The 14,280-nt window shown below is 41.5% G+C and overlaps 2 protein-coding genes across 5 annotated transcripts in view; one reads left to right on the top strand and one right to left on the bottom strand.

Moving 5' to 3' along the window:
- Window positions 1-759: 759 nt before the first annotated feature.
- On the bottom strand, window positions 760-13,122 carry AQP4 (aquaporin 4). Of its 2 annotated transcripts, none has more exons than XM_021551583.3 (5): window positions 12,500-13,122; window positions 8,005-8,419; window positions 6,903-7,067; window positions 6,466-6,546; window positions 760-4,731 (listed from the first exon to the last, which is right to left on the bottom strand). In XM_021551583.3, the coding sequence occupies exons 1-5, from the start codon at window positions 12,571-12,573 to the stop codon at window positions 4,453-4,455; spliced, it is 1,014 nt and encodes a 337-aa protein (XP_021407258.2). In that variant the 5' UTR covers window positions 12,574-13,122; the 3' UTR covers window positions 760-4,452. The 2 variants fall into 2 exon arrangements, with proteins under 2 accessions (XP_021407258.2, XP_031359883.2); XM_031504023.2 differs by lacking the exon at window positions 12,500-13,122 and adding an exon at window positions 12,322-12,404.
- The window catches only part of LOC144246462 (uncharacterized), an 89,038-nt gene continuing 87,056 nt past the window's right edge, over window positions 12,299-14,280 (top strand). The window contains exon 1 of one of the 3 annotated variants that reach the window (XR_013340127.1): window positions 12,299-12,372. Coding sequence is in view for 1 of the 3 variants with exons in the window: in XM_077783872.1 (XP_077639998.1) it covers window positions 12,352-12,372 (21 nt within the window). In the remaining 2 variants the exon portion in view is untranslated. The remainder of the gene's footprint in view (window positions 12,373-14,280) is intronic. The other 2 variants (XM_077783872.1, XR_013340126.1) reach the window with 2 other exon arrangements.

Here is a 14,280-nt window from a genome sequence, read left to right as displayed (position 1 = left end):
CCATTCCACTGGGCTAGGAGTAGGGGAGGTGAGCAAGCAGCTGTGTGGTGCTTGGTTCTCAACTGGGCTTAAACCATGACAGCACGCCAGCATTATTTTTGCTATAATTGCTTTAGCTCATTTCCTTAAAAATATTAAATCATTTGCACAAGAAGCTCTCTTCTCTGATGAATACTTTTCCACAGTAAATCATTCATTCTTTGTTGCATACATTTCCAGACTCCTCTTAGACATGCTCTATGGGCTGGGTTTGGGGTTTTTCCTTATATTTCAGTCCTAAGCTTTAGGATCATGAAATGTCATGAAATGTTTCCAATGATCACAAGATGCCTTTTTTTTTTTTTTTAATACATGTTTATTTGCAACAGTAGTGTGAGATACAGTAGAATACATGTGGGAACCAGATAATCATGTGTTATTTTATAGTGAATTTTTCAGTAGATTATTCCAAATATTACATATGGAAATTTTAAATCCCATTATATTAGTTCTGATATCATGGTGACTAAGCACTTAAACAATAAGCAGTCTTGTGGAAAAATCCAGATACACAGTTTGCTTTACCTCATTTGTCCTAAATTTGAGACTGCAACAGGATGGCTTAGATCATGTAAGAGTGTAGGAAATACTTCAGTCTATATTTACATAATATCTACTTAGAAAGTCCTTGAGAAACTCAGATAGACACAGGCTGAATTGAGATACAAAAAAATTGTGCATGGTGTTTTCACCTCTCACCCTGAAATGAAAGACTCACAATGAAAATTCTCACGTATTTTAATAAGATTAAAAATATTGGATGGTGTATAATATCCTGAATGTGTTACACATCCAGCAGATAAGATGTTTCAGAACACAGTGGCAGCTGCTCTGCCATCAAGCACTAGAAAGGTAGATGGCCATTTAGCTTTCTAAGCACGTACTGTGGTAATTACTAATAATAAGAAATAAAGCACATTTTGAAAAGCTGATATGCAAATAAATGTGACAAGTCTAAATGGCATGAGATGAATCTCACTCCTACTTTGAAAGGTGGAACACTTTAACAGAAGCATTATCATTACTTGATAACTTGAATGCTGCAAGGTTTCTTCATATTTTTTTTTCCTGAGAATAGCCAGAATTTGGGTGATGAACTCCTCAGAGAACACACAGCCTAAAATGTATTTCTGTGCTTCAATGGAATCACCCTTGGCTTCCCTGCTTTCTTTTCTGAAACACAGTGACTTAGTATTATGAAGGTGCTTGTTAAAGTGCAAATATAGCATTGAAAACAATCGTGCTATCACGGAGGAGTGAGATTCATCCTATTTTTTGGGGCCCCAAAATGACAACAGACCTGCCAGTCTTCCTGTGATTTCCATTCACAGTCATAAACAAAAACATTTCCCACCAAAACCAAGAAATGTTTTAAGAGAACATCAAGTATGTTACCAGATGCAGTATAGAGCTGAACAGCTTTAGAACACAAATCTCACTCAAACAGTAACAAAATACGTGTTTTAAAAAAAATACAAAACCAAAAGTATCTTGATTCCATAAAAAGGTCATGCTAGTCTATTATTTAACCAAGCATGACTATTGTACAGTGATGATAACATTGCAAGACAGCTTAGAGGAGCACATATCCCTGTGCTAAACTAAGTCCTAACAGATGCTGAAGAGTGATATTCCCTTATATGAATGTGGTGGGGCAGAACCACCTGTGATTACAGTCACTGCTAAGGATTTACTTTAGGGTGGGTCATAAACCTCAAGTTGAATGCGTCTTCTTCCAAAATTAAACATATTGCTGAAAGCCTCGGATTTTAGAAAAAAACACAGAGAAGTGTGTGAGAGAAGCCATCAGGCCCCAAAAGAGCTCAGGATCATTTCCACCATAGTCAATGACAAACTCCTCCACAAATTTTAATCTGTGGGATTAGGAGCAGACCTACCACACATTGCTTACCTTCTAATGGCATAGCAGCAACCTTTACTGTCTGGTGGCCTCTATTTTAGCATCCCTTCTTTTCCCTGATCTTTTAAGAAGTGTCAGGATCTTATCCTCAATAAGGAGTTCTGGTTCTGGGACTGGTTCTGAGTGTTTGCCACAGTTAATTAATACAGAGTGTTTCAGCAAAAAGATCCTTCTAACCTGGTGCTATGCTCACATTATGCTCACCTCAGCAGCAGAATCAGGCTGGGTGAGGAAAACACACATCAAACCATTTGTGTAAAGGACCCTTAAGCATAAAACAAATCACAGTTTCTTATTTAAATAACACAGTACCATGCAAAAATCACAAATGAAGGAGTGTCTTTAAGTACAAAAAATGCAAACCTTTGCTTAAAAATCTGCCAATTCTATGTCTATTACTCTTTACCTTTTTAAGACATGCAAAATGTTTAACCAAAATGTCCCTTTAACAAATATCGACTGGAACTATGTAAAAAGAAACTAACTGCCTAGGTAAATCCCTCACAAGTTTTGATCTTTCTCACTGAATCTCTTTCTCGTGGTATTAATCCATCTGAACAGAGGTCGAACACCACACCTGTGCTGCCCTTCCCTTGGGAGACATAGTCCTTGCTGTGGGAAGGAGCTCTTATCTGCAATTTGACATTGTCCATTGCAGGTCCCCTGCCACACTCAACTGCAAATGCATGAAGGAGTCATGAATCTCATGCTCAGTGCAGGGAACTTGCACCACACTGACAGGGATTAAGACAAGAAAAATGTGAAACTTGAAAAAGGACATGCTGGGAATATACAAGGCTGCAAGCTGGGATACTAGAATTGCCCTTGGATCATAGTGCACAGATTTGAGGGTTGTAGTAGTTTATCATCTCATTAGAAACATCTAATACCTTGTAATAAAGATTGTATGTAGGGTATGTCAAAGAACAGATGAGGCTAATACAGCCACAGTCAGGACTAATATTTTTTCCTCTCTTTTTGCTAAATAAGCAGGGGTAGCTTTTCAATTTAAAAACAAAAACTATGTAATTAGGGTAATAATACCATGCTCCTGACTGCTCTGCAGCTCCATAGAGTAAAACTCAAAGCCACTGATCAGAAACAAAAGCAGTTAAGTCAGTAACAGCTTTACAGAAATGTTCTGCTGGGATGATTATGTCTGGCAAAAACCTCTATAGGGGAAAGACTGTTTACCAAATATATTTCATGTCCTTTTGCCCCAAAAACACCCTGCAAGCACTTGAACCTTTTTCTACCAACAGATAAAGAAACCTTTGCCAGAGGTGTAGTTTATGACTATGTGAACACTGGAATAAGCAGGGAACCTGTTCAAATAGTTAGGCATCAGTTACAACAAAAAGCCAGAAGCAGACATGTTTTTATCATCTGTTATAAAAAAATATTTCCCAATCAGTGTCTCGATACAGTTAAAAGTTAAAACCCCTCTATATTACTAATAAATTAAAAAAACACTATCTCCAACCATCTTGTAAGAAAATAGGTAAGTAATTTAAACCTTTAGTTTACATAAATTAGCACAGAAATGTGTATTCAAACAAGTGCACTGAAAACAGATATGCCTTCTTTTCTTCTGATATCTCTTATTTAAGTTATTAAGTAACAGGAAAGCCTTTATATTCTTTGCATGACCTTGAGAGTCTGCTAACACTGAATGGTCAATAGTCAAACCCCAGGAGAATGTTTCACCAGATAGACAATGACAAGAGGGAGCATGAAGTACAATCAACTGCTTTGCAGCCTTATTACCCTAGACTTCAACATTCCATTTCAGCCTATTTACTCTTGGGGATGAAGGTAATGTATTTATACACTGAATCACATGAGTGAAATTTGTTGGGTTGATAGAATTTTTTCCTAAAAGCCTGTTAAAGTATCATTTTTTTTCAGAGGTAGTCTGCAAGGCAATAGTGATGTACAAGTGGAAACAATACTCCTTTGCTTGACTGTGGATAAAACTCTTAAATAGTGCTGGTGCCGTCTCTGAACCTTGCAGAGAAGGCTTAATGGGTAAGATGTTATAATCAGTGCTGACAACAGCCAATTAAGTGTCAGAAGAACAATCTGATAAGTAGGTCTTCATGTCTATAGGCATTTCCTGGTATGTCTTAACTGTCAATCTGGATGTTACACATCTCTATCTTTATCTCCTTATTGACTGCTTTATTAAAGGAGAATGTTTTAATATATTTTTTTTTTCCACTTTGAGGTTGCTTCAGAAAGAAGGAAAGGAAAATACTAGGAACAAGTCTAAATTTGGAATAATAGATAGGGAATCCTAATTATTGCAAAGTCCTAATCTTCCAACTGAGCAGGTGTATGGTTTGGGGACACCACTTCATGCAGCTGCCCACACCATACCTTTCAAGAAGTGGAAGGTGCTCAGTCTAGAGGAGATCTGTTTCTTTAATGGGTGGAAGGATATCTGTGGACGTGCTAGCAGGCTGCTCTCTGCTTTCAGTGCTTCTTGCTAGTCATACAGAAGACAACACCTCACTGGATGGATCTCTTCCCTTCTTGTCCTCACCCCTGTCGATATCAATCACATGAACTATGCCAGGCTTCAGGATCAGGTCGTCGGTCTCTACGTGGCTCCTGTTGTCATCCACCTCGATGTACTTGCCCTTGGAGGGCTGGGTAGCCTTACCAAAGACATCTTTGAAGCGGCGCTTGAGTTCTACGTCTGGGCAATAGACGTACTCATACAGAGCACCGGCAAGGACTGCTCCGATTATTGGTCCCACCCAGTACACCTGCAAAAAAAGAGGTGGGAGAAAATCCCAGGCATTAAGCTTTTAAATTAACAGTGATAAGAAGACTGACAAGCAGGCCCACTTCTTCAAAGGGAAATAATTTTGTAAAGTTTTAGTGATCTATCTCTTTACAGAAGGCCTCTTCTAAACTTTTTATTGCTCATTGCCAGCTGTAGACCACGAATACGAACTTTTTGCAAGAAGACACACAAAGGAAACATCGATGTAGAAAAGTGTTTTTCTGTTTCCATTTTGAAACAGGATGACAGTGAACTTTCAAGGAAAACAAGCTCTTCCTAGTGTACATACAAAAAGTTCTGCTTTGGTATTTCAGACTTAGGTTTCCAAAATATTTCAAATTTGGCATTTAATCCTACAGAATACAACAGGCAGTCAACCACAACAGGCAGTCTAATAATCTAATTTAAATAAGCAAATACAATGGACATAACACAACTTCCTAGGTACCTATCTATTTCATCACAACAGGCAGCAGTGCAGTAACATTAGTAGATGCAAAAACCCACAGGCTCCTGTAAATGGTGTGCAAATGTCACTGCTCTGGAGAAGAAGAAAAGGCTGCCTTTCCAAGTGGCCAGGACAGTAACTAAGCTTCTCCTGAAAGTTTTTCCATGGTGCATTTGTTTATTGTTTATAGCTTTAGTTATAAATTACAGGCTTCCTCAGAGTATGGATAATTAATCTTGTGAAAAACTACAGCAGTTTTTCATATGAACAAGCCATTCACTGATAACTGGGTAAATCTGCCTCAATAGGATAACTCTTGGGAACAAAGTTACACATGGTATCATGTTTGCAGGATTTAAGCCTTAGGGCCTGAAGACAATGCTATTTCTATTCTTAGCTGCAGTGGGAGCAATGTGGGCTTCATACTTTAAAAATCAAGAAAATCCTTATATGCACTATAATATGCAGCTCCTCCAGTTAACACTGAAAGTGTCCCTAGAAGTGATTTCCCTCTCTATAATTAGGTGAGGCTGAGCTGTGATCCATCTCTCCCTTATAAAATATGAAATGTTTTTTTATAACTTGGATTGTTGGATGCTATAGAAATTTACTGCATCATTCACAGTCTGCTTATAAGATTGTTTCCTGCGCAACTGCTCCTGGCTAAGCTGACACTTTCAAACTGAAGCAGGTAACATCTGGCCTGGTCTGCAAATACCAGACTGCAACCTCTTCATCTCTCACTGCAGGCATTTGCCGAGACAGATTCTCCCCCAGGAACCAGATCACAGAGGGTCCCTGTTCTCATTTTATACATCTGCCCCAGTTTGCTGCAGAACCAGGTGAAATGTGAAGTTGACAGAATTACTTCCATAGCTCCTTAGCAGCAGGACCAGCGGAGTTTGCAATCTACCTTGGAGATTTTTCCAGCATTTTTCTAGCCTTCATGGGTTGCTCTTTTTTTTTTTTTTTTTTGTTTTTTTTTTTTTTTTTTGTTTTGTTTTGAACTTTTCATATGATTTCCTTTTTACCCCAGCTACTGCCTCCACAAAACAGCCCCCTAATAGTAAGATGCTATTCCAACATGCTGCATGCTGCACTGCAGTCCTAGGTGAGGAGCATGCCTAAGCTTGAGGCAGGTCAGTGCCTGTCCTCCTCAGGGATGGTCTCTATGGGATGTACTGGGAGAGATAACTGAAAGCAAATGACGTGTGAAAAATCCTGACCACTGTTTGTTGCTATGATGAAGTATGAAAAGAGAGTTACCCATTGGTTTTCCCATCTGCCCATAATGACAGCAGGTCCAAATGATCGAGCTGGGTTCATACTGGCACCAGTGTAATTGATCTAAAGCAGAGAGAAAACATTGCCTGTTATTAAAGTCTGGAAGGTAGTGATTCAATTTGCATGGGACACCCTGGTTTTGTAACGCTCCTCCTCTTTACAACAGGTATCGTCACTCTCCTGAGTCTTAACACAAAGTTAAAAAACGTCATCACATGACCAGCCAGAAAAGTTCTGGTGCAACACCCTTCCCAAAGGGACACTCCTGACACTCCAAAGTGCTTTGGCATAGATCTATAAAGAATACAGCAGCTATATAGCTGTAATTGCTCTAAAGGTCACAAAAGTTTCCTTTTGCTTCTGAAGTAGTCATAAAGGGTAAAGGGATCTATTTTTTTAAAGAGAAACCATTAACTTACAGCAAATAAATGTCCAATTGCAACAGAAAATCCAATTGCTAAAGCTACTGAACCAGTGACATCACTTCGTTTTGAATCACAGCTAGCAAAAATAGTAAAAACCAGCTGGAATGTAATTATCAATTCCACCAGGAGTCCATGCCCAGCAGAAAGATCTCGGTGTACCTGGAAGAAGGCAAAGAAACACCAGAAATTAAGAAAAGGTAAATCAGAAAGCCATCACATGCACAAATTGTATTTCAATGAATGGTATTTCTAGATAGTACAAAGTGAAATATAACAATGAACTTTTAGAGGTACAGATTTCCCCCCTCTTCACTCTTCTCCTTTTTTTTTTTTTTTTTTTTTTTTTTTTTTTTTTTTTTTTACTTTAAAATGGTTTTTGATTTTGAGAAACATGGAAAATCAATGCTGGACTGAGAAGAGAAGGCTTAATAGTAACACCCAACTGGAACTTCAAAGTTAGACTGCAGAAGTATAGTTTATTTTTACACAGGGATTTGCAAATGCTGCACTTCCCTTTCACCATTTTTTTTTTCCTTGGGAGCACTGTAATTTACTATTCAATTATAAATTCATTAATTAGCCCTGACTTAATTAATTTAAATTTCAATTAAAAATTAAGCAGTGTGCAGCTCAAGTGCATTTTTAATAAGTCCTGCAACAGGGCTAACTGATGGCATTCCTTATTAGTTTAGAACAAAGCTGAAATCTAAGCCACAATCTATTTCAAAAGTATGTCATTTTAAATTGATGTTTTTTCAATCCCCATCATAATAGCATGGAATTAATTTCCCCCTTCCCCAGACCATATAAAAATGGCATTTCACGCATATATTATTTAAATTTTGTATGTAAATTAACACTACCTGCTGTCATCAGATTTGGGGAAGTTCTAGGAAAGAGAGCTTCTATAAAAAGATCAGCTATAGCTATTACACTGTATAAACCCATCCTAAGGAGGGCTTTAAGCCCTGTCTGGATGCTGTAAACAAACCAGCAAGCTGTGAAAATCTGAGCTCTCCTCATTCTGTGTGACACTGATCCTATTTTCTCAGGGTCTGAGCTAGCCTAGTTCAGGAGGCTGGGGAGAAGTGATTACCGCAGTGACTCCCAGGCCTCCCACCACGCTGGGCGGTGTGACGAGGTAAAGGATGCCCGCACCCACGATGGCTCCCAGGCACTGGGCAAGAATGTAGAAGATGGACTTGGCAAGGCTGATCTTCCTCGTGCAGACCATTGCCACGGTCACAGCAGGGTTGATGTGGCCTCCGCTGATGTGTCCAAAGCACTGCACCATGGTGGCAATGCTGAGTCCAAAGCAGAGGGATATAAGGACCATGTCTACAGGCAGGGGTTTCTCTGCTCCACCCCAGTTGATCGTGGAGCCGAGGCTGAGGAGGACAAAAATGAGCATGGCCAAAAATTCTGCTGAAACGGCTTTCCAGAAGGGCTGAGTCCAGACTCCTTTAAACGCCACCATAATTCTCTCACACTTACACAGACGTCCACACTTACTGAAAAGGAAAGCAAATCTTCATCAGAAGTCACCAAATAAACCTTAAACTCTCCTGTTAGGGGCTGCTCTTCAGCAGATTTTGGATAGAAGGTGGCAACACTGAGTATCCTTGTGCTGGGACAACCACAGACTACACTCTTAGAGGAGACTGCCCTTAAAACATACCCAGTGCTGGAGTGTCTACAGGACGCAGGGTAATTAAACCCTCCTTGCAAGAACTCTGTATAGTTTCATCTCCCCAAAAGCAACATCTGTGTATTTTGAAATGATCATGAAATTAAGTGTAGTCTTTTATGCTAGATGGCCTCTGATTTAGAGGCTGTATAGCTCCACCACTTCCAGTAGCCTGTTGATCATGATGTTCATTAAAACAGTGAGTATCCTTTTTCTACACAAATCTTTAATTTCCGTAAAGCAGGTAAGATAATTCAAATAAAAAACAGTATCTTAGTTGAAGCCTAGTGATTTTGATGACAGTGTAGTGTTGGGGAGTTGCCCTGGGAACCAGAAGAGAAAGTTTATTTGCTTGAATCCTCACACAGACCAGTATTTCAATTTATATTTATGCAAAGAGCAGTTTCTTCACTGTGGATAGTGGGTTGAAATTGAATTCAGGCAGGAGAATAGATGCAATCCTACATTCTGACCTTTAAATCAATTGTATAATCAATAATATGCTTTCTTTTGGGCTAATGGTGCCAATTGAGCTGGGGAATAGAGCAATATTTTCTGCATGTGTGGTGTGTAAAACTCTGCATGGCAAAGAAAGAAATGTCTTGGCTTTTTTTCCTGTCTGGAGATGCTATTTATTAGTCTACACTGCCTTCCTGATGAGTTACAATTTTGCTAGATGTTCAGATACCTATGAAAGTGGGTCACCAAAGAAAAGTTATTTGTGGTATTAATAAATTAGGAGAATAAGCCAAAAGGGAAGCATTTTAATTAGTTTCTAAGGAATGCTAAAAAGATTCTTCTCTAAAAACAAAAGCAAGGAACATCCGACCCATTCAAAAATTAGGAAACAAAAGAAAGAATATTCAGCTGCTACATTTGAGAACAGAATTTCAAGTGGAAGAGGGATGAATTTATGCTCAGTTATCTATGGTAACTGAGCTACAATGCATATTTAATACCAGTTACATCAGAAGGAAGCATAAAAGGCATGTCTGCCCTTTTCAAATCATTGCAAGAGGAATGGCCCATGAATTTCTTAACAGTTCCAGTGAGTAAGGGAAAAGCAATTTAATGCTGTGACAGGAGCAAATAAGTTGTTTCCCTGACTAATTTCCTATGCTAATTTACTCTGTATTTTGGATTAATTTACTCTGTATTTTGAGAATAATTACATTCTCTCCTAAAAATGGCTCTTGTGAAGTGCTTATGAAGGGATCTGAGACACTTGAACGAGACACGTTCTTCTAGAGAAGTGAAGCCAGAACCTCAAAAGAGAATAAAGTAATCCCCAAATCTTCTGATTTTAAGTTAAACTCAAGACAAATGGAAAGATGTTTTTGTAAGATTTCATATTAGCAATCAGTTAATGACCAACCATCCAGACTAGACTTTTTGTACAAAATGAACCCAAAATCATTGCCTTCCTCAAAGCTGAAGGTCACAGGTATTTGGCTGATCTTACCTTTGAACCCTGTGCCCAGATTCACATTGATACTTCCTCACTAAAACTTTATCTTAGTGACCTGAGTAAGATACAGGTATCCATACTGAGAAAAGCTCTTTTTACCAGGTCCCTGGGCACGTTCCAGGTGAACATAGGGATGGAAAAGAAACCTGGGACCTGGGTGCACAGACAAGGGAAGCAGCACTCAGCTAGTCTTTTATCCCTCAGCTCAGCTGGGATGTAACCTGGATTTCCCTGTGCAAGCCCTGGTGTTATAGTCAAAAGTTTTGAAAAATTTCCAGCCACCAAGGGCACTACGGGGGGAATGTAGGTTTACAGAGCATGGTGAATCCTGATGTCTTTGTTCAAATGTGCCTGTCTCTTTCTGTACTCAGAGAACAGCAAGATCAGCAAATTAGTTACACACCTTCATCCCAGAAAGTGGGCAGAAAAAGGTGTTTGTATTTGGCATTAAGATGATGCAGTTGACTTCTCACTGGTTGTGGAACATCTTGGAAAATCACCTTAAGAGTGAGTGTGTGTGTGTGTGCATGTGCATGTGGAAGATCACACCTTCTACAGGGCTGCTGGTGGGTCTGGCTTGAAGGAGGCTACTGCTTATGAAAGATAGATCTCAGATTGTTTCTCCAGTTGAGAGCACATGCAGTCAATTCAGTCAATATTATTTGTAGCCCTGAAAATGCAGAAATACTGCATGCAAGCCAAATCTTCAAACACAAAAGCTGGTTCACAACATAAGTTTTTGTTTTTCTGAAGCATGATATACATAGAACTCTGTCAGCCATATTTACAGTTAACATCTATTTTTAATCCATACCTGTTTTTTTTTTTTTTTTTTAAGCAGTCTGTTTTTCTATGATTTCAACACCAAGCAAAATTCTCACCTGTGACGGCCAAATTTCTCTTTTAAACTGCACACCTTTCCTCCCTACAGAAAGCCCCCCTATAAATGTTAATAAAAGCTTAATACTATGTTTGAGCCCTGAGCCCAGGTTTTCACTTAAATCCAAAGGCAATCAGCAACTCAGAAACCAAAATCATCTCAAACATCCACTATTTGTTGAGCATACAGTTAGATTTAAAGGTTGGAGATAAGACAGAGTGATGGCTGCGACAGGTCTGAAATTGAAATGGGACATCTCAGCAGCTAAGATTTGCAATCAAAATTGCAAAATGTAGGGGTTTTTTTGAGTAGTTGTTGTTCACGCTTTCCTTAGATAAATTCAAAATACAACAGAAAACCACTTTAATGTGATGGTCACACATTAATTTCACAGGTGGGCACACTGGAAATTCTCTGGTCTGGGCTACAAGATTACACAGTAAATTGTGTCTGATAGGACGCAAGGTGGGTTTTGCAGATCACATTGCCAGCAGGGTTTCAGGCGTGATTATGGCTTCAAAGCCATAACAACGTAAATCATAAAAAAGGTTTTGGTACAAAAGTCAAACAGTATTTTAAAAATTCTTCGTTTTCTAACGAACATAATTTCGAGGAGCAGAGCGCACATCCTGGACGCAGGCTTGCGGCCAGCCACTCCACAGGACACTGCTGTCACACTTAAGTTCTGTGCGTGCAGTGGCTATTTACAGCGGCATCTCCGCAGCAAGCTCCCACGCTGCCCGACCTGAGCTTGCACGGCCGGCTGGAGCTCAAATGGACATCGGGCACCTGCCGGCCAACTTTGAGGGAGGAGGGCGACACGCCGCTGTTGCAAAACCAATGCACGGTCGCAGGGCTTGCTTGTAATAATTTGGCCTCATTTTCCAAAAAGCTGTTAAATGAGCGACTGGCATGGATATCCACAGGAGGTGGGGAGATGGGGAGCCCGGAACCGCAACTTTTTCGCTGTGCTGTCCCTGGGCTTTCTCCACACACGACACACTGTTACAGGACGACAGAGTTTTAACATGTGGAAAGAGATTGTGAGTTTGCTTCTCGCCGCACCCTTCTCACCTCTGATGTTAAAACTCCGGAGCGACCGACAGGCTCCCACAGTGCCTTCGGGAAGGGGGAGCTGCTGCCTGGCCACCATCCTTCAGTGCAAAACGCAGGAGAGAGGCGGCAGCGCGGAGCCTCACACCTGGCCGCGCACTCCTGCCGGCGCCGCACAGTCCCATCCCGCGGCCGCGCACCCCCGCGTCCCAGCTTTCCATAAACTCGTCTCTGGTTTGGGGGGGCTGTCCCCGCCCGCCTGCCTGTCTCCCGCCTGCCTTCCCTCCCTCCCCTCTCCGCGCCCCGCGCAGAGCCGCGCACTCACCCGCGGCGCGGAGCGGCCGCTCCGTCGCTCATGCCTCCCCGGCGGGCGCGGGTGAGCGGCGGGGCCGGGCGGGGGCCGGGGCGGGGGCCGGGACCTGGGCCGGGGCCGGGGCCGGGGCCGGGGCCGGGCGGGGGCGGGACGGCTCCCGAGCGTGCGGCGGCCGCGCTCCGCTCCCTACCTGCTGCGCCGGGCGGGCGGGCGGCACTCGAGGAACGGGCGCCGGAGCAGCGGCTGCGGGCCGGCTGCGGTCATGTGCCTCTGCAGAGCAAGGCAGGGGACGCGGCTGCGGGCACAGAGAAGCCGGAGCGCTGTGCTCCTGCGGCGCGGGGCCGCCCGGCAGTGGGGAGGACTCAAAGGCTGCTCAGTTTCTTCTCTGCCGCTCACTGTACTGAAGGGAACATAGCCCTAGCAGCTCAGCAGACAGGGGATTTTATCCATCTAAAATGCCTATTAGTACCTTACTAGAGCTGGTTGTAAAATCATAGAATCATAGTATATCCTGACTTGGAAGGGACCCACTAGGACCGAGTCCAACTCCTGGCTCTGCAAAAGACAGCCCCAAGAATCACACAGTGTGCCTGAGAGCATTAATCAAACATCTCTTGAGTTCTGGTGCTGTAACCACTTTCCTGGTGAGCCTGTTCCACTGCCAAACCATCCTCTTGGTGAAGAATCTTTTTGTTGTGTGCATCCTAAACATCCCCTGGCACACCTTCACACTATTCTCTGTGGTCCTATCATTGGTCACTGCAGGGAAGCGATTAGTCCACTGCCTCTCACGAAGAAGCTGTAGGCTGTGATGACTCCCCTCAGTCTCCTTTTCTTCTGGCTGAACAAGTGACCCCATCCACTCTGCATAAGGCTTCCCCTCTCGGTCTTTCACCCTCCTGGTAACCCTCCTTTGGATGCTTACTAATAGCTGTATATAATTCTTATATTGCGTTTTGTTTGTTGAAGTTGCTTAATTGAATGAAGTTTTGACTAGTATGAAATGCCAAAGTGGAAAATAGTGTTTAAATTAGACTGTGATGCTGTCTGTTGAGGAAATTCACATGGTCATTACTCAGTGCCTCTACAGCATGAAAACAATTAAGTGAAAAACAGCCCTGCATGTAATAAGAAAAAACACAAAGTTGCCTAAGGGCCCAGGCACAACTATTTCATTAGAGAATGCACAGAAACTGTCACTTGAAGAAGACATGGTTGAGAATGGAACAAACTGTATAGAAAATCTGGTTTAGACCTTTGTATGCTGTAGAAGAGTATGCGCATAAATTATATAGAATACTTTGTAAGGAACATGTTCAACTGTAAAATGAGGTTAAACTACAGATAAAGCCATGCATCAACAGTGAAAAATCAAAGTTTGTCATGACCAGCCAGGCTGTACAAGACACATTGTACCAGATAATCCTTCTAACCATGAGTAAACAGTGCCAGACCTGAAGAGCTGCTCCAGGAAACCACAGACAGAAAGTCCCCCCTGAACTTCTGCTAGGAGATATAGACAATAATTTATAACAGTGAAAAGCAAGTATAAATGTGCAAGACTATCAATTAAGGATGCCCTAGACATCCTTACATCCTTATATGTTGCCTGCAAGTTTGTAGACACAGCAATAAAAAAGTCATATCCATATGTTAAATGCTTACCAATCACAATTTATTGCAAATACAGGCTATCATAATGTACAAATGTAGGTGTTTCTCTCAATTTGCCTGCTCCTCCTCTAAAGCCATGTCATAAAGGAAGCTAAGAGACACTCACAGTCTGATGGCAAAAAAGAAGCTGCAGGCTTGATGCTTGCTTTTTTTTGTTTTCAAGCCTCACTTTATTTGCGTATGTCTTGAGCTTAGTCAGGGGATGGGTGGGGGGGGTGGTTGTGTACAGTCATCATTACACATTTCTGCTCTTCCATTTGCTGTCTTTGAGTTTTCAATCTAAGCCCTTCACCTGCT

Source organism: Lonchura striata, chromosome 1 (assembly GCF_046129695.1).
Source record: "Lonchura striata isolate bLonStr1 chromosome 1, bLonStr1.mat, whole genome shotgun sequence".
In the NCBI taxonomy this organism is placed as follows: domain Eukaryota; kingdom Metazoa; phylum Chordata; class Aves; order Passeriformes; family Estrildidae; genus Lonchura; species Lonchura striata.
Note: the sequence above shows the minus strand (reverse complement) of the source record. Positions and strands in the feature narration are given on the sequence as shown.